At 37.8% G+C, this 20,991-nt stretch overlaps 1 protein-coding gene across 1 annotated transcript in view; it reads right to left on the bottom strand.

Annotated features, from left to right (window-relative positions):
- Window positions 1-20,991, bottom strand: part of PUS10 (pseudouridine synthase 10) — a 77,788-nt gene that overhangs the window by 21,763 nt on the left and 35,034 nt on the right. Inside the window, exons 5-11 of the mRNA XM_056122897.1 lie at window positions 15,714-15,748; window positions 10,798-10,909; window positions 7,037-7,098; window positions 6,696-6,741; window positions 5,225-5,289; window positions 2,370-2,455; window positions 793-918 (exon numbers count right to left, since the gene is read on the bottom strand). Coding sequence (XP_055978872.1) covers window positions 793-918; window positions 2,370-2,455; window positions 5,225-5,289; window positions 6,696-6,741; window positions 7,037-7,098; window positions 10,798-10,909; window positions 15,714-15,748 — 532 coding nt within the window. The remainder of the gene's footprint in view (window positions 1-792; window positions 919-2,369; window positions 2,456-5,224; window positions 5,290-6,695; window positions 6,742-7,036; window positions 7,099-10,797; window positions 10,910-15,713; window positions 15,749-20,991) is intronic.

Genomic DNA, 20,991 nt, shown 5'->3' with positions numbered 1-20,991 from the left:
ACAAGTACTGGATGTGGACTTTTGTGTTTTAATTTCCTCATATTCCTTGCAAACAGCCGAGGGCGTTAGTGCATTCGTTTACAGTAGTTTCAAAGGCTGGAGAGATGAGTGGCAGGTAAGGCATTTACCTTGCATGTGCCATATCATGACCCTGGATGGATCCCTGGCACTGCAAGTGATCTCCTTAGCACCACCAGTGGTCAACTGCTGAGTAGAGCAAGGAACAGTCCGTGGGCACTACCAGAGGCAGTTCAGTGCCAACTCACCCAAATAAGTAATTAATTACACTAAATAGTTTTAGCTTTTTTAAGGGCTGGAGCGATAGCACAGTGGGTAGGGCGTTTGCCTTGCACACAGCCAACATAGCCGATCTGAATTCGACTCCTCCTCTCCTCTCGGAGAGCCCGGCAAGCTACCGAGAGTATCTTGCCCACATGGCAATGCCCGGCAGGCTCCCCATGACATATTCGATATGCCAAACACAGTAACAATTGTCACAATGGAGACGTTACTGGGCCTGCTCGAGCAAATCGATGAACAATGGGAGGACAGTGACAGTGACAGCTGTTTTAAATTTGCCCAGGGAAGAGGGTCATCTGAAAGAAAGGGGAGGAAAATACTGGGGCATCTTGGTGCAAATGGAATCCAAGTCCAAGTTGCTCAGAACCCAGCAAACACTAATCACAGGAAACTGTTAGGAGATCTGCTGGTATGAAAATCTTTCCAGCCACCTCTATGAGGAGACCTTTCTTGAATGACATGGCAGTTAAATAAGAATATTAGAGCACTTACTCTCTGCTTTGAATACTGTCAAAAGATGATCTGAAATTAATTCTTCCACTGAAGATTCCAGCTTTCTTTCTCCATCAATTATCCAAGGAGTTTGTGGCAAATTCCTGGAATATTTATTGTATCTTCCTGCCAAAGAAATATCAAGTTGCCTGAATGAAATGGTATGATTGACACAAAGGATTAAAAGAAAAAAAGTGACAACTCTTTATTGAGTACTAATAGCCTGGTAATACTAAAATATAAAACAAGATTTAGCCTTCAATTAATCTGCAACCTAAATTGAGGACCCAGGAGCCAGAGTGATAGTACAGAAGTTAGGGCATTTGCCTTGCATGTGGTCAAACCAGGTTCGATCCCCAGCATCCCACACGCTCCCCTGAGCAACACTAGGAGTAATTCCTGAATGCAGAGCCAGGAGTAACCCCTGAGCATCTCACACTGGATATGACACAAAAAGCCTCCCCTCAAAAAAAAAAAAAAACCAATAAAAAATAAATAAATTGGGGACTCAGCACAGAGACATATAAATAGGAAGATTTATGGTAACAAAGCTAGAGATACACTCTCAATCATCAAATGAGTTCTAAGAGAATGCTCAATGTCATTAGTAAATCTGATCAACTGACAAAAAATAGAGTATTAGAGAAAGATCATTTATATGATATTTAATAGAGTATGCACAAAATAGAGTATGTGTGACAGATCATTTTTTTAAAAGAACAATTAGTACTTTTAAGCTTGATTAATGCTACTTTCAATGTAGTAGTCATTGGTGGTAGTTCCCAGTAGTTCAAATATAGGAAATTCTGAAATCTTAGTAAGTGAAAAGAAAAAACCCAAAAGACCATGACTCACTGCTTATGAAAAACAACAACAAAAAACCCACATGAAGGCAGGTCTTGCTCAACTACCCCCGGACAGGGTGCTCTACTCAAGACCAGAGAGCATTTTCAGGGAGTCAGAACGGTAATATTGCAGCTAGGGCTTTTGCCTTGCATGCAGCCAACCTGGGTTCGATTCCTGGCACCCCATATGGTTCCCTGAGCACCGCAAAGAGTAATTCTTGAGTGCAGAGCCAGAGGTAACCCCTGAGAATCGCTAGGAATGACCCAAAAAGAAAGAAAAAAAGAGAGCAATTTTATTTCACTCTTCCTAGGAAACAACTGTAGCTCTCAAAACCAAAACTGTCTACTCTTCAGAAAGTCAATGCAGCCTTTTTAATTCAGGCAGAAGTCAAACGTTTAGTCATTCTTAAGATGATAAAATTGTTTTTCAGGTTTGCTTTCATATAAAACATACTCTGCAAAACTGTTTCTTCTAACAGGTTTTGGTCTTCACCTTGAGCTACCCCTATCTCCACTTGTCCCTGGGAAGTGGTATGGAGTTTCCTTCTCTTTGGTACAGCATTTTAAATAATAAATCTGAGTGATTCATAAGAATGCCTAACCTAAAATAAGTTAGGCTAACAGTTCTGGTTCCCCAAGGAGTTAACTAATTAGAGCCTAATAACAATAATAAGAAAGTTTACATTTGATAGTAAGTTGCTAATTAAATATATTTGAGACTAAATATATTACCAGCCACAAAAACAGCACCATGGGCACATTCGATTCCAAGAACAGAGCAAACAGCCTTTGGTGAACTCGGAGGACAAGGAAATTGTCTGCAAAACAAATGATTTTGTTTGTTTTTGGCTTTGGGTGTTATGGGCTTACTCCTGGCTCTGTTCTAAGGGATCACTCCTGGCAGGGTTTGGGGAGCCATCTAGGGTATAAGGGATCAAATCAGAGTCACCTGCATTTAAGGTAAACTGTCTACCCATGGGGTTGGAGTGATAGTACAGTGAGTAGGGCATTTGCCTTATACGTGTTCAATCCCCAGCATCCCATATGGTCCCCTGAACACCACAGGAGCAACTCCTGAGAGCAGAGCCAGGAGAAATCCTCGCGCATCGCTGGGTGTGACCCATAAAAAAGCAAAATAAATAAATAAAAATAAAGCAAATGCATTAAAAAAAAGTCTACCCACTGTACTATCATTCAGGCCCTCAACATGAATTTTTACATATACTATTTTCTAGAAGTGATACTGGGGCTGAAGCGATAGTATAGTGGGTAGGGTGATTGCCTTCCACACGCTGAACCATCCCTGGCATCCCATATGATCTCCCAAACACTGCCTGATGTGGAGCCAGGAGTAGCCACTGAATATCACCATGTGTGACCCCAAAAAAGCAAAAAATAGAAGTAATACTGAATCACATAACTATGTTGAACGAGCACTGTTTGAGACACAGTCTGAACCTGAGTCTCTCAAGAACTAAGCCTTTAATCTGGAATCTAAGGGTCCCTTGGGCCCTGGAAAAACATGTTTAACATATGAGAGAGGCACTATAGAAGTTGGGGCTCTGCTGCTTCCTCTGAAGTTCACGTGGCCCCATATTCCTAGATGAGAATTGCCTTGAGATTTGGGAGAGAGAAATCCACCTGTAGAAAATGAGAGACACACCTGATTCTTTGACCTTTTAGCTATCCAAAACACTTGCTGCTAGTTTCGAAGTCCTTAATCATTTGAGGAAAAGTGCTCAGTGAGAAAGTAAATGCCACTGATGGGGGGGCTGGAGGTGGGAAGGGGGTACTCCATCACTTTTCTCTCTTTTCCCTTCTTTGGAGTCAATTTATAAACAACTAGATGCCATGGATTTAACCCCAAATTTGCAGCTTGCAAAGTTGCAAAGTTCCCTAAGATTTAATTAACAAAGAAGTTAAATTCAGGAAATACTGCTTATAGAAAATGACTGTCTTTTGAGGCCAGGCAAAGTGCTCAAAGAGCTAGAAGGTATGTCTCGCTTGTCCAAGGCCCCAAGCTCAATCCCTGGTACAGCACAACTCCAGCACCACAGGGTGTAGCCCTGTGACACCCAGCATGGCTGAGTCCAAGCACTGCACTGCCAGGTCCTGGCAATGAACCCTCCCCTCAGGGACTCCTGAGCAGAGCTGGGAAGATCCCCCCAAAAAACAAAAAAATTATATACATATATATGTATGTATACATATATACATATATATGTATATGTATGTAAGTATATGTGTATATATACACACACACACATATATATATGTAATTCTTTTTTTTAAATGATATTTGAGACACCATGATTTACAATCTGTCACTAGAGGGTTTCAAGAATACAACATTCCAACAGCTTATCTCCTCCAGAGTGTTCCCTTCTCTACACCATACTTTAAAAAGTTCCATTAAGTATTTGATCATTGTATAATTGAAACCCAAGCACAAAAATTTGTAAGTCTACAACTGTACCTCATGGTGTCTCACTAATAAAAATAAATAAATAAATAAATAAATAAAAAGTTCCATTAAGGCCCTGCCACAGAAGCAGGGTGGGATGGGGGAGATGGGGGGTGGGAGGGATACTGGGATCTGTGGTGGAGAATGGGCACTGGTGGAGGGATGGGTACTCGATCATTGTATAACTGAAACCCAAGCACAAAAATATGTAAGTCTACAACTGTACCTCATGGTGTTTCACTAATAAAAATTTTTTTAAAAAAATTTTTTAAAAACCCTCAAGTTTAAAAAAAGTTTTATTAAGGTACTTCAATTCTGAACCTCTTTTTTGTCAGTAAAATATACAAATCCTTCCTCATGTTTGAAGTTTATTAAAAATATTCTAGATGAACATCTACAATATTTTACTTAAATGAGTACCATGAGAATTAAAATACAAGGTTTAGATCACAATTTTAGAGGTTTTTTTTGGGAGGGGAGGGGAGCTTACAAGGGAGCCCATTAAGTACCAAAAAATATATATTTAAGGTTTATCGTATTTCATCATAACTGAACAAGTGAGGAAATATATGAGTCTTTTCATCCCTTTTCTGGAGCTGGAAATGCTAAGAAATGCCAGATTGCTAGATTAGGGATATAATGGTTATATACTATTACTAGGTTAGAGAGTCAAGAAAACTGCCTTAGATCTGTTCTCCATTAACCCGTAAAAATATCATGAAGATGGGGCCAGAGATACAGTAAAGTGGGTAAATTGCTTTTCCTCTTGATGGCAGACCAGGGTTCAATCCCTGGCATTCCATATGTCCCCCAAGTACCACCAGGAGTAATTCCTGAATGCAGAGTCAGGAGTAACTCTGAGCATTGCCAGGTGTGACCCAAAATTCACCCCCACTTTTCCACCAAAAAAAAAAAATTCCATGAAGTTGGACTTCATTTATAAATTCAAATATTAAGTTGACATTTAGTGAATACTTCATGCTAGAGACTGTGATAGGGATTGGGAACTAACAATGACTTTAACACAATCCTAATCCCTGATATAAGACAGTCCATTGAAAATGCTGGTCTAGATTAACTTTATTAAATTCCACGATTTCCTTATTTTAATACTTATACTTACTTGAGGAAATCCTCTTCTTTTATTTTATTCAAAGCTTTCATAACTGCCATTCTAGTGAATACTGACTAAATAAGGCAAAATAGAGAGAAGACATTTTTTATCATCTAACCAAGAAAACAACAGAGGTGAAAAACATTAACATAAAAAATTGTATTATTTCCAAACCATACTTAAAAGGCATAAGCCTTTAGTGTCTACCAAAATTAAAATGTTTTCATCATGCTGGTTCTGCAATCAGTATACTTCAATGACCCTTCTCCTCAAACCAATCTGTAACAACAGGTAAGAACATACAATGCTAAAAAAAGGCTTTACTGCAATATCTCATTTCCCTTAAAATGTAATATTCTTCAAAACAAAAATCATGACATCAAGGAATGAAGATTATAGAGCAGGTAGGGTTCCATACCTGGTACCCTATATAGTCCCCAAGACATGTCAGGAAAAATCCCTGAGCACAATGCCAGGAGTAATACCTGAGCACTGAGGATGTGCCTAACCCCCCACACTCCTGCACACACACACACACCCCGCCTACCCATACACAAAAATTAAATGTCATTCCTTTAGTTTACAAGGGGAGCAGAACAAGGTTGGGGACACCAAGAAACTTCATGGCTATTTCTCTCAACTTTGAGCAATTTCACCTGTTAACCTGAGAATGCTAATACAGTACTGGCTAGTGAACCGTGTTGTATTAAGGGAGCAATGTTTTAGCCTTGGTCTGCATTTCTAACTATTTCTGGATTTGGAAGATGTTACACATTCCTTCCCCTCCTTGAGTTCTAAGAAGTCCCAGCAATTATCAAGAAAGAGGAAAGGCCAATGGATATATCTTTGCCAATAAGCTTATATACTTTTTAACAACTACTTCAGCAAAACAGATGTCAGTAAACCTAAGAGTCACCACTTTTCACAAAACCAGTTTAGTAACTAGGGTGTGAAAGATTCCCAATAAATAACCTGATATGACATTCATATAAACTGTGCAGTTCTTGGCTCGTAAACAGTAATTTGCCAATGTAGATTGAAATAGACTATGTTAACTAAGAGCTGTTCTAAATAATCCACTTTGGATTCTATTTTAGAAACACCAGTTTCTATTAGATAAAAGTTTGGAATGCTGAAATAACATGGATTTTCCAAGATGATGTCATTTGGAAGATTAAAATCTTCTTAGAAGCTGAATTTCCCCAAATGGATATGACAAATACCACTGAAATAGCAATTTTAAATTTAACATTAGGGGAACAACTCAGACAATGAAACAAACATGAGCGTGTTTGTGTGTTAAGAGTTCCTAGTGAGAGGCAAAGGTATTGAGAATTGAGGGAAAAACATAGAAAATGGAAATATTTAAAGGTGATTCTTAATATAATAGATAATCATATTTCTAATGTATATCCTTTTTATTGGTAATTTCAATATTCAGTTAAAAAAAATTCACTAGAGAAGCAGCAAGAATCCTTACCTGTTTGTTTTTGGCTGGCTTGAAACAATCAGGGCACAATGCACGTCTAAAGTAAAATTTAAGTTAATATAAAAAGTTAATATATTATTTGGAGATGATACAATTAAATATAAGTTAGACAACATATCTACTGAGGATAAACTCAGGATATCAAAAGCAGAGAAAATAAGTCCCTTTCCTAGCTACACTGGTGTGTCTACATTAAAAAGCACACTTTAAACCTAGTAAGACATAACAAGTACTGTTATTTCTATTAGAAAGTAGAGCAATACTATTTTCATAAAAGCCAAAAAATCATTAACAACATTACACAATTGAGTGTTATTTACGTGGCAACTTACAGAAAGTGGCAATCCTCAACTGTTTCAGGGTGAGCAAAGACCACACTCACTTCAAACAAGCTCTAAAATTATAAAGACAGTTTTAAAATGAGCAAAAAGAAACCAACATTAACAACTTATGAATGGAAATAGAAGTTAGTAACTCTCAAAGATTGGCTCAGAAAAAAAGAGTGAAAAGGAAACTGGAAATACTATTATTCTCAAATCAGCTTGTTCTCAGGGCAGCTGTGAAGAAAAGTTTGGTTTTTTGCTGTTGTTTTTTTAACTTGTAAAGCTGCTCAATCTCTAGTGATTTTACAAAAAAAAAAAAAAAAAAAAGGAAACAGACCTAGAGCACATTTAAAATAAATCTGTATGACTTTGGACAAGGGCATAAATTAGGTGTAGAACAGGTAGGAGAAAGTTCAGAGCTAGTGTGTATAATTTGCAAGTTGGAAGGCCCAGGTTCAATCACAGGCACACACGTACAAATGTTAAATAAATAAATTAGGTGTAGTATTAATTCAGGGAATTAAAAGTAACCGAAAAAAATCAAAAGAATTTGCTTCTGACAATACTATGACTAAAATTATTTTCAAAACAAAAGTACTTTATTCATATTTGCAAAGCTCTGCATGAGGCAGGGGCTGGAGAGATAGTAAAGCAGGCAGGCACTTGCCTTGCATGGGCCCAACCCAGCTTCGACCCCTGGCACCTCATATGATACCCAAGCTCCACCAGGAGCAATCCCTGAATGCAGAGCCAAGAGTGAGTTATGAATACACCCAGGTTTGTTTCCAAAACAACTCTACATGAGTTTTTTTTTTAACATAGTTTCAACCACACACATACATACATACACAAAGTACTCATGGGTCCAAAAATCTAATACAGGGCTACAGTGCTTGCTCTGTACGCAGCAGTTCAAGGTTTGATCCTCAGCTTCACATATGGACTTCTGCACCGCCACAAGTGACTACCTGAGCACAGAGCCAGGAATAAGGCCCGAACACTGCCAGGTGTGCCCCTGCACCCCCTCAAAAAATAAAACACGCCAAAAAAGTACTCAAGGGCCTGAGATATGTAACTCACTGGTAGAGCTCACGCCCTACCTATTATATCCCTGGGTGAAACTGATCCCTAATATCACAAAAAATGTACTCAAACTTCCTTGTAAACTTTAGTTTTAAAAAAGAGATCTAAACTTTTTGAGGTACTGCAAAAGTGATACTTACAAATTGAAAAACACGAAATGATTTTTCAATCCCATACAACTCAGGCAGAACCAGTAATAGCTTATGCATTCTTGTAGCCATTTTTATAGATACAAATATAAGTGTATATACTTCTTGGGAGATTTATCATAGTTTATTATAGCCATCTTTTCAATTCTAGGGACTATCCGTCATATAAGCTATAGTAAGTTTTTCTCCTAGCGTCAGAGATAAGCTCAAGGGGCTGAGCACAGGTTTTGCATGCAGAGGGCCCACGTTCAGTCCCAGGTACCTGAGCACTGAGCCAAACTTAAGCCCCCCTGCAGGTCTAGGACAGAAAAAAAAAAGGGGGGGGGGGAAGCAAAACTGAAACGTTATTAAAAAGTTTTACAGAGGTCAGTAATGTAGCTCAGTGGTAGTGCACATGCCTCATGTGCATGAGTCCCTGGCTTCCAAAATGAATACATGAATAAATAAAATAAAATGTTAACATTACAAAACACATCCCCCTACATAGAAAAAGCACTATTTTATATTCTACAAACATTTTTCTTCATGGAAAATACACAAAATTTCACACTGAGAAAAAAAAATACATTGCATGTTGTAATTTTATTTTTTTAGTTTGGTTTTTTGTTTGTTTGATTTTGGGTCAACGCCCTCTATGCTCAGGAATCATTCCCGGTGGGGCTAAGAAAACCATATGTGCCAGGAATTGAACACAAGCCAGTTGTGTGCAAGCTAAGTGTACCCGCTATACTAGCTTTCTGGCTCTTCATCTAGCTTTGTCTTTACTAACTGCATTGGATGGTCAGTAAACTTACTAGCTACTCTATCATAAAAATAATGTCACTGTCACTGTCCTCCCATTGTTCATTGATTTTCTCAAGCGGGCCCAGTAACATCTCCATTGTGAGACTTTGTTGTTACTGTGTTTGGCATATTGAATAGTCATGGGTAGCTTGCCAGGCTTTGCTGTGCAGGCCAGATACTCTCAGTAGTTTGCCAGGCTCTCCAAGAGGAATCGAACTCGGGTCAGCCATGTTGGCTGCTTGCAAGGCAAATGCTCTACCCGCTGTGCTATCGCTCCATAATATAATAACAAAAATAATAATAAAATTTCCCCCTCTCTATTCTAATCTACAAAACAAAACTATAATTATGATGCATTCCATTTACACAAGAAAACTTCTATTCATCCTGAGTCTATTTAGTCATTATTACATCATTTGTTTTCTGTGCTCACTGATTTGACATGAAAACTTAGTGTTCCTCAAAACTGAAGTCTGAGGGGGTTGGAGAGACAGGTACTATTGATAAGGCACTTGCCTTGCATGCGGCTGATCTGAGTTTAGTCCTCAGCACCCCATATGGTTTTTAAGCACCGCCAGGAGTAATTCCTGATTACACAGTCAGGAGTAACCTCTAAGCATTGTTGGATATGCCACCAAAAATAAAACAAACCCCAAAACTGAGGTAAAAATAGTTTGCATTGGGGACTGAGTATAGCACAGAAGGCAGGGTGCTTGCCTTGCACAAGGCTAACCTGAGTTCAATCCCCAGCATCATATACGGTTCCCTGAGTGCTGCTAAGAGTAATTCCTGATTGCAGAGCCAGGAGTAAACACCACCAAGTGTGACACAAAAAGCAAAAATATGAAACAAAAACAAACAAACAACTTGTGTTAATGACTTCTCTAATTTCCAAAGTACTTCTTTTTTTTTTCCTCATTTCCTCTTCAAACTATCTGTGAAATGATTGTCTTCTCGATTCTTTTAGTATTGAGTTTAAAGGAGAGTTTATTCTTAGGAACAGGGGGAAATAGCTATATAATTCAGAATGAGGAAAGGGGAAATTTTAACTATTTAGCTTTGCGAGGTGATTCTGTGATTTTGCTTAAATAGGAGTATGTTCTATTTAATTAATGTTCAGGGAATTTCCTTCACACAGAACAATGAAGCAACTGAGGTCAAGCTATTGGAATCTCGTTCAAGATGAGCTGAGAAGGTATCCTGTTTATCCGGAAACCTGACTGTTCTCTGAATTATGTCTGCTCTGGAATGGAAGAGATAGCTTAGTAAACAGTTTTCAAAAGTAGAGGTTATGTAAAATCAAAGACATCCAGCTACCACCAACGTGAGATAAACAGAACCCATGCTCACTGTAGTTGAAGAGGTTGTAACTGTGCATCTGCAAACAAAACTAACCCAAATAACAAAATTAAACAATCTAGAGTTGATTCACTTGTTGACAGTTATTTGTGGATTGTTTTGTACTAGTCAACCTGTCTCTTTGATTAAACTATAAATATCTAAAAAGGCATATATTCATTTCCAATCTTTTAAAGTCAATTAAAGTGCAAGGCATCTATTGTACTCCTAAGTATCTTGAATTACAAGAGAGAAAATTTCAATTAGAGATTGAGAAATTATCATTTTAAATACATAAAAATCCCTCATTGGATTATTAAAAGAGAAAATTCTTTTGATTACCCAAAGCTCTGCCATATAATGAAGTGAATCTATTAAAATTAGAAAATGGAATCAATAATGCTGATGACCCAATACCTTTCCATCAATGGGAATACCCAGTTCCTCTGAAAACAGGGGGTGAGTTATCCACTTGTAGGCTTCTTTTAGCTGAACTATATCATTTCTTCCCAGCGACAGACTCTGCTTTCTGAATAACATAAAGATTAATTTGCTGAGTGAAAAACTTCACTTTTTCTACTAAAGACAAGACTTTATGCAATTATTAATATTTTAAAGTGTCTTCTATCTGCCAGGCTCTGTTGCACATCTATAGAAAGAACAGAATAGAGCAGACAAGAACCCCTCAGCTTACGGGCCTTATATTTTAGTTGTATCAAGGAACCACTTTTTAAAATGGCATATAAGCAGGATTGGGGGTAAGATAGGTCAGGGAAGGGATCACAATAACAATGATATGGAGAAATGGTCACTCTGGACCAGGACTAGATGCTCAAAGCAAGTAAAGTGACATGCATGAAACCCTCTCAGTAACATTATTTTATTTTATTTTTTTGCCCTCCCCCTCGGTAACATTATTTTAAACCAGTGTGCCTAAAAGGGGGGAAAATGGGAAAAAAAGAAAAAAGTGCCTGCCATAGAGGCAGGCTGTGTGATGGGAGGGAAACTGGAGACACTGATGAAGAAACAGTGATAAAGAGATTGGTATTTAATTAAATACTGTATGCCTGAAACTCAATCATGAATAACTATTTAACCTAGCAATTTATGGTGATTCAATTTAAAAAATTTTAGATGAAAAAATACAGGTATATAAGGTAGTATATAAGTAGTCTTAAGACTTCAAATATTTATACATTAATAAGTTTTTCTGAGCTACCACTGCCAAATTCCAGAATTTATAATCATAAACAAAAAGATGAAAAAAATTGTTCACTACTCAGAAACTACAAGACCACATATTACAATAATTTAATCTGGAATAAAAGTGTTTCTCTTTTACAGAATAGGTGCTTAATTTTGAGAAATCTAAGTAAAAGCTGTACTTCCCCCCCAACCCTGCACCTTTATTGCTAAAGAAGAAATACTAAATCCTAAACTATGGGTGTTCTAGAAAGCTTATCAATTTAATATGGATAATTGTTTAGAAAGAAATCTAACATTTCCCAAACTCTAACAAATTAGTTGGGGGGAAATTCCGATTATAAATTCTAGCTTTTAGTTGATGCCTTAAATTGTGACAGAAAGGAATTGAAGTAAAAAAGAAAGAAAACATGATACATTATTCAAACTGCTCTACTCCACTGAGAACACAGAGATATTACTAATAAACTGACAAGTTTACATCATTCAAGTAATGAAAATTTCAAATTAAACTTATGGCTATTTTCAGGGCTGCTTTTAACAAGATATGTTAACATCAGCTTATGAATCATCTCTTTCAAGGTCTAATTTTCACTTAGAGAAATGGTTACTTAAGAGTCAATATTCTTTAATACTTAATTCTTTAAGATAAAAGACACTACTAACTGCAGGTAGAAAACAAAAAACAGAAAAAAAATTTAAAAAAATAGATTAGCTTAGTGGCTATAATTAATTTATCTAAAAAGACAGATATAAAAACCACCGGTCCTCCTTCCTTGGAGTGCTTTCATGTGGATTGTGGTTTAACAATAAAATACCCAGAAGTCCTACAATTGAAAAATAATCTGATAACTTTTCTACATTCAATAACTTATTAAAATATTTGAGTTTCCTAAACTTTTCCTAATTCTATGACTGTTAGAAGCATTTTCATTTTTAAAAAAGACTGTTGTGAGGGGCCAGAGTGGTAGCACAGAAGGTAGGGCTCTTGCCTTGCATATGGTTGACCAGGTTCGATCCCCAGCACCCAATATTGTTCCCCAAGCCCCATCAGGAATGATCCCTGAGTGCAGTCACGAGTAAGCTCTGAGCACTGCCACATGTGGCCCAAAAACCGAAACCAAAATCAAACCAACAACAAACAAGACTATCGTGATACTGTCTATCACGATATTATATCAACACTTTGATATTTGCAAAAAAAAATGACACTTGAAAAATAACTACTTGTGTGAGAACACTTTAAAGAATAAATATTCTTTAAAAGAAAAAGCACAAAAATTAACAAAAAATTAAAATGAAGGATAAATATTTTGAAACCTCCAACATAAGATGGGGAAGGAGAGACAGCTCAATGGGCTGAGTGCATGTTTCATATGCAGGAGGCCCAGTTTACAACACATGGGCCCCCACTACATGGCCTGGAATGATCCCCAAGTACCATGCCAAGCGCCATGCCAGAGTAACCTCTAAGCAATATGGGTATGCCCCAAAACAAACAAAAAAGAACAAAATCCCCACAAAAACGAAAAATGACTTAAAACTGTTTAGCCTGTTGCAAATGCAAAGCTCTGAATATGACCCAGACCCCAAATCATCCCCAACAATTCTGCTGGGTCGAGTCCTGGCAGCACCCAAGCAGTGCAGAGTGGCGTCCACAACATTTTTTTTTTTAATTACTTAGACTCCAGAGAATACAAAAGGTTGTAGCAAAAGCCAACTCTAAAACTGGGATATGTATTACTGATTAGATACATGTATTACTGATTAGATACATAAGAAAACCAGTATTATAAATCCTTCATAGTCACTGAATTATATTTAGCTCATAAAAAACTCCAACTCCATGTATCTTTTCTTTCCAGATCAAAGAAGTCAAGGAAAGGGTTAACAGACATCTTAGAAATTTTATCCTTAAATATAAGGCAAAAATACTTTAAAATGCCAGCCTTTCAGTCCTGCAAGTTGAATGCAGCTAATAACTTTTCTAATGTAAATTAGAATAAATGTTTTCGGAGAGAATCCAGCATATGCTTGATTATCCTTTAGAACAATATTGATCAACTTTTTCTCAACCTCTTCCCCATTTCCTGACCGTTGTTTCCATGTCCTACTGGTTGGTTCCCTAGACTCATTAATGTAATTTACACCTCTTAGAATATCCTGCGGGCCTTTCAGGGGCCATGTGGCACCCAGTTGGGAAATATTGCTTTATATGACTAGTAGTTATTCAATTTAATCCCAATTTAGTGCTTAGTAACTGGATTTCCTACTCTCTGTCAGATAAATATAATTTTTTTTACTTATTTTTTTTTTTTTTGCTTTTTGGGTCATACCCAGCGATACACAGGGGTTACTCCTGGCTCTGCACTCAGGAGTTACTCCTGGCGGTGCTCAGGGGACCATAGGGATGCTGGGAATCGAACCTGGATCAGCTACATGCAAGGCAAATGCCCTACCCGCTGTGCTATCGCTCCAGCCCCTTTGTCCGATAACTATAGATGAGAATGTCAATAGCAACATCTGCACCCCTAACACATTTTTTTTTTATTCCTTGGGTCAATTCTTTAAAAAGCAATCCCTTTATAATCTTTTGAACATAGAATGAACTAGGAATACTCGGGAAAGATTTGTGTGTTTGTTATCAGTTTCTCTGTATTGATCAGAATCCTTCAATGAACTAATCCACTTTTCTATCCTTTGATAAGGAGTAACAACCAGAATTCACTGTCAATGAAAACTTAAAACCTTTACAAAACAAAGAAACAAAGTCAGGTCATACCAGCAATGCTTGGTACTTGGGGGTCTCCAAGGTGCACCAACAGTGGACCATGAGGTACCAGGGATCAAACCTGGGTCAGCCACATTCAAGGCAAGAGCTTTAGTACTATCTTTCCTGCCTGAACCTTTAAAACAAATTGGTGCAATCAACTAAACCCTAAAACCTTTGAAATATGTGGTAGTTACTTTTTAAAATACAGTATTAAATATAAAAGTCAAATACTTTTTCTGAAACTCACATAACCAAATATAAGAGTCTAATAAAGAAATACACACTTTTTTCAGTGCTTTTCTCTGCAGATGATAGAGGAATGAGTGTCTCATGGCCATTTTTAGACCTATTCTGATTTTTACTTTCAAATCCAAAAACCTCTGCAAAATTAGGCAACCAAACCATGATTTGATCATGTGCAGCTATTCAAAGATTTTGTTTATCAAACTTAGTGGTAATATTTATGTTGCACTGCAGAAATATTAATCTTGTAACTATTATGAAATATAACACACTATAAATTACATAGTACCATCCCAGAACCTAAAAGGGAAGAGTATGTTATACATAATATTTAATACCAGATAACATTTATAAGAATCTAAAACTTTCTAATTTCCACAGCACATAAGGTCTCCTATAAAGACCTTTGGGACCTATCATTTTCCTTTTGTATTTTTGTTTGTTTTTGGGTCACATCTAATGGTACTTAGAGGTTACTCCTAGCTGTATACTGAGGAATTAATTACTCCTGGCAGTGCTTGGGAGACCATATGGGATGCAGGGGATCGAACCTGGGTTGGCCCTGTGCAAGGCAAGTGCCCTACCCGCTGTACTATTTCTCCTGCCCAACCTATTATTTTCTTTGTATAATCTCCTTGTGTTCTACCTTAATGAGGATTTTACTAGTTTAAAACTCATAAAGGTAAAGGTAAGGTAAAGGCCCTCCCGTTGGTCGTCGATTTGCTCGAGCGGGCCCAGTAACGTCTCCATTGGAGACTTTGTTGTTACTGTGTCTGGCATATCGATAAAACTCATAGTATAATTAATTTTACAATTTACTCTCTAAGATCAATTTTAAATATATTCTTTACAATAACTTTCCAAAGTACATTATTTAAGTGCCTGATGCATATTAAATATGTATTTTCAGTCACATTCAGTCTAAAAAATAGGTTTTGCAAATAAACTCATTAAATAAGACTTGACTACTTTTACACAATTAAAAATTTCTCAATGCCAATTTCTCTAGTGATGTTGAACTAGCTCTATAAAAAGAAATAGTAGTAAAAGTACTTTACAAGTCAAGTAGCTTATATTTAAATGGTTGTAAAAATTCCCTACCTAAATTACTTACCCCATTTCCTGTTTTACCAGCAACCATGCAGCATACTGTAGCAAGTTAGTCACACCCAGAAAGAAAAGAACAGAGAGAAAATGTTCATTGAAATTATGTTCCAATATCACCTCTAAGGCACTTAACTCATTTGCTAATCAAACTCTTCGTTTTAGCAGTGGGGTTATTCAGAAACATGGCAGAGAACTCCGTCACTTAAACTCAAACATTATCCAATACTGGGGTGTAAGAATTCAAAAGGGATATTCCCCTTCCTCCCTACAGATTTCTAACTCTCATTAATAAGGCATTAATGTTTTATTTTATATCATATATTTATCTCATAGCTTATATAAAATGCTTTATATATCTTATATCTGAAATATTTTATATATAATCTTATGTATTTATCCCATGGCTATATTGCCTTTTTCTTCAAATATCTTACTACGTCATTAGGGGAATGTCCAAAATGACTAAATTTAGACTAAACTAAATGATTATGTTCATAAAGCCTCATTTTTTGGTTTTTCTTAATAGAAATAACATATTTTAAACTCTAATTTATAACATCTACATATAAATTATTTGTTTGTGGTACCAGAGACTGAACGCAGGGTCTCACACAGGTAAGTGTTCTACACCCTCTAATCATACAGGCATATCCCTGCCTATAACTCACTTTGGAGGACAATAAAAAACTGAAAAAGTTGGAGCCCAGAGAGATGGCTCAAAAGACTGGAGCACATGCTTTGTATGCCAGAGACCCAGGTTTGATTCCTGGCACCCAAAGGTCCCCTAAGTATTGAGCTGTGAGTATTCTCCAAGCTTCAGCTGGTATGGTTCCTCCTCCTCTCTCCCCCGCCAAAAAGAGCTGAAAAAGCAGCTAAAATGAAGGTAAAAAATATTTACAGTCACAGTTATAAGAACTAAATTAGGGGCTGGAGTGATAGCACAGCGGGTAGGGCGTTTGCCTTGCAAACCCAGGTTTGATTTCCAGCATCCCATATGGTCACCTGAGCACCGCCAGGGATAATTCCTGAGTGCAGAACCAGGAGTGACTCCTGTGCATTGCCGGTGTAATCCAAAAAGCAAAAATAAATAAATAAATAAATAAATAAATTCACAAAAACTTCTTTGTAAAGTCTGTAGCAATTTGCTACTAGACTCCCACAACTCTCACTGTAAAGACATGCATTTCTTAAAACATGTCTCCTTCAGGGGCTAGAGCAATAGCACAAAGGCTAGGGCAATTGCCTTGCACAAGACAGACCTGGGTTTGATCCCCGGCATCCCTTAGTGCAGAGTCAGGAGTAACCCCTGAGCATAGCCAGGTATGGTTCCACACAAACAAACAAACAACAGCAACAAAAAAAAACATGTCTCCCTTAGTAGACAGTATTTTACGAGCATGAAGGAATCAAACAAATCTAAGTGAATAAAACACCATTATGTAGTCTCTACTTCTACTTGTTACAAGACTGGCCACATTCACTTCCAGATCTGGGTATATATGTATATGTATGCTTGTGTATGTTATCTGTCTAGTGTAAATGTACAATTTTATTTTTGGCTTTGCTTTGGGACAATACCCAGTGGTGCTCAGGAGCTACTCCTGGCTCTGTGCTTGGAGGTTGCTCCTGGAAGGAGGGAGGGGGACTGGAGATTAAACCCAGGACTCCTGAAGGCAAACCACAAACTCCAGTCTATTGAGCTATTTCTCTAGACTGAATAATGTTCTTTCTAATGGTATTTTCAAGGCACTGGGAATTTCAAAGACTCATGACCCCTGAGCATCACTGAGTATGGCTCAAAAACAAAAACAAAGATTTATAGAGGGTTGAAGCAACAGCACAGCAGGTAGGGCGTTTGCCTTGCACATGGCTGACCCAGGTTCAATTCCCAGCATCCCATATGGTCCTCCAAGCACCGCCAGGACTAATTCCTGAGTGCATGAGCCAGGAGTAACCCTGTGCATCGCCGGGTGTGACCTCAAAAACTATATATAAATATATATTTATAGGACTGATTCCTTTCCTTTGAATCCCAGTTAAGTTCTACGTAGTTCTGAATTTCCCTGATCAATGAAATCTGCAGGAGTATATGAGTATATGAGCTATAGAGTTCTTGTTGTCCCTTTTTGGGGGGTGAGGGGCACACTTGGCAGTGTTGGGGCCGACTTCTAGCTCTGCACCCAGGGATCATTCCTGGCAGGGCTTGGGGACCATATGGGATACTTGGACCTAGGCTGGTTGCATGGTCTCTTCTTTGTCCCTTCATTGGGCTCCTTCATTGTCCCTTTTTTAAAGGGACTCTTTGTTTTGTTTAGGGGCCATACTTAGAGGTGCTTGGAATTTACTGCTGGTTCTGTGTTCAGGGATCACTTTCTTTTTTGGTTTTTGTTTTTGAGTCACCTTATGGTGCTTAGGGGTTACTCATGGTTTTGCACTCAGGAATCACTCCTGGCAGTGTACACATGATGTTGGGGATCAAACCCAGGTTGGCAGCGTGTAAAGCATGTGACCTACCTGCTGGACTATCTCTCTAGCCCTGGAACCCAAGACATTTTTGTCCTTTTTTTAGTGACCTTCTCTTCTCCTCTTCTAGGGCAAACAGTTCTCTGCAGCCACTTATTCCAGGTGATACCATCATGTCTGCAATGCACGCTGCCATTCTCTTATTATAAAGCAGAGCACAACTGGAGGTTGCCAAGGGAAATCAGATTACCTTGTGCAACATGTAAAATTAGAACATCTTCAGTATCTGAGACTTGCTAGAGGGCTTTCCTTCCTAATCTTCTGCATGCTCACAGCTCAAACATGCCAGCAGGTTAGACCAAACAAATCACACAGCAAGGGCTGTGCTAGCATGGAAGGCATCACATCTGTTTTCTTCCTCTCAATATCTCATCATAGGCTGTCCCCCACTGGAGCAAGGAGGGAATTCCCCCGCACTCCCCCTGAACCCCACTCTACAATGCTGTCCCAGAAAATGGCAAACCAAGGAATAATTCCACACACTGTGGAAAGCTAAATCTCAAAGAAGTCAACATTTCTCATTATTCAATTTTCACTATGTACTATTAATATTGCTCTGGATCTATTTCTACCTAGGAAAAAAAGCAGTACAATGATCTCTTTCAGATAATCAGATAATTTTAAGAAATATTCTATTTTTTACTTGGTGTAAAAAAAAGATCATTCTCTAGAGAAAGCTATTTAACTCTTCCTCTCTTAACAGAACTAGAATAACATTAAAATTAACAATTCTAGAATTTAGTCCTATACTAAGTACCTCGCCACTGGGGGAGTTCATTTTATTTCCTCTACTACCTTCCAATAAATTTTTCTACTTTCCCCCCCCAAAAAAATGATCAACTTTAGTCAAGTTCAATACCCATACCAATTCCCACCTCCTGAAAATTCAGGAACCACACAATTTAACCTGAAATTTGGCTTTTACTTTATTAAAGAATTCTAGAAAATATCTAAGTGAAACAGTTAAATACTTGAATAACATGCTTATTAAAGTGCTTGTTTTACATTGGTCACACATATACACATATGCACACGTGCACATAGGCACGCACACACACACACACACACACACACACACACACACACGGCATCTATGTCTAGGAATGGAAGTCCATCCAGCACCAGTGTGTAAAGCCAGGTATTGAGGCTGATTCAAGCAAAGGTAGCAGAAAGGAAGGGCAGAGAAGCATTTTAAAAAATGCATGCTGGGAAAGTACAATTCAGTAAAGTTAGAGTTTAGGACATTTGTGCTTAGGGTATGTGTGTGTGTGTGTGTATATATATATATATATATATAGAGAGAGAGAGAGAGAGAGAGAGAGTTTCAAGGGTTTTTTCTGTGTGTGTAGAAATGTCAACAAGAAGTCATTCTGGAGAAAAAAATGGAAATGTCAGGAAACCAAATACTGAAACCCTAAGATGGCAAGTGCAATGTTTAGGTGTACATAAAAGTCCCATAGCAAGCACAAAGAAAGAACATTTGATCTCTGATCCATCAGATCACAATAGAACCATGATCTTCGAACAAATTTTTTTCTTATGTGGCAGTTTAAGGGCAAAATTTCTTACATGGGAACAACAAGAATAAAATTAAGAGTAATACAGCAATAGGGGCCATAATAGGAATATCTTTAGAGACAGGTAAGGCAGCTTTGGCTCAATCTTGAAGTAATAATTGCTAATGTGAATTCTGAGAATTAGTCATTTAGAGATAATTGGGGAAAATTTGTTCCAAATAGAGGAAACCATTCTCGCACAATGACCAGAGAGCCTGATGGCAGTTCTAAAAATTACATGTCAGTAGTCCCTAAAGAGCTGAGCAGCACGTAAGGCTAGAGGTGTGCAAAAGAGGAAGCAGGACTTAAAAGCACAAAATCACTTATCCATAGTAAGGGGGTTGGATTTTACACTTAAGGTGACATGGTGTCACTGAAGGATTTTAAGCACTGGAGTGGCATGGTCCTATTTATCTTGGGAATGTTCACTCTGATTGCAGTGTGATTCATGGAGGCATTCAGTTGGGTTGAGGCATTCAGTAAACCAAAACAGCAATTCAAGCATGGAACTGTTAATCTGTTACAGTAGTGTTGTTGAGGGATGAACAGGAATAGGCAACTTTAAGAGATAATGAGGACAAAAAAAAAAGTGGAGTTCAATTCAATTGATTGAGCCCAACTCAATCAGGCTGAATAATTAGCAATACTTCTACATTTAAAAAAAAAAGATAATGAAGACACAGACCAGCAGATGTGGTGATCAGCAGTGATGTTTAGGGTTTCTGATTCCACTAATACCTTTAAACTCTAAAGTCTTTTAGATATCATACATCTCCTAGACACATTTATGAAAACAAATTTAATACAAATATAGAATTCTGATTATTTTGTTAGAAAAAAAATCACAAGAGGAAATTCAGTGAGGGTGAATAGTAGAAATAAGGAAGAGGAACAGAAAGACAGAATGGGGACTTGGGAAGAGTGGCCAGTGATAGTCCAGCAAATAAGGCATTTGCTTTGCACGCAGCTGACCCGGGTTCAGTTCCCAGCATCCCATAAGGTCCCCCAAGCACCACCAGAGTAACTCCTGAGTATCACCAGGTGTGACAAAACAAACAAACAAACAAAGACAGAACAAAGCCTGGAGGAATAGAATCATGGCTTATTGTACCTGCTTGCAAGCTATGGCAACAAACTCAAATCCTAGTGTCCCAAGTACCAAGCATGGACTAGCAACCCTGTTATTCATATACCTCTACTAATTTT

This window comes from Sorex fumeus, unplaced genomic scaffold (assembly GCF_029834395.1).
Source record: "Sorex fumeus unplaced genomic scaffold, SorFum_2.1 ptg000006l, whole genome shotgun sequence".
In the NCBI taxonomy this organism is placed as follows: Eukaryota; Metazoa; Chordata; class Mammalia; order Eulipotyphla; family Soricidae; genus Sorex; species Sorex fumeus.
The sequence above is the reverse complement of the archived record's forward strand: the minus strand, read 5'-3'. Positions and strand labels throughout refer to the sequence as shown.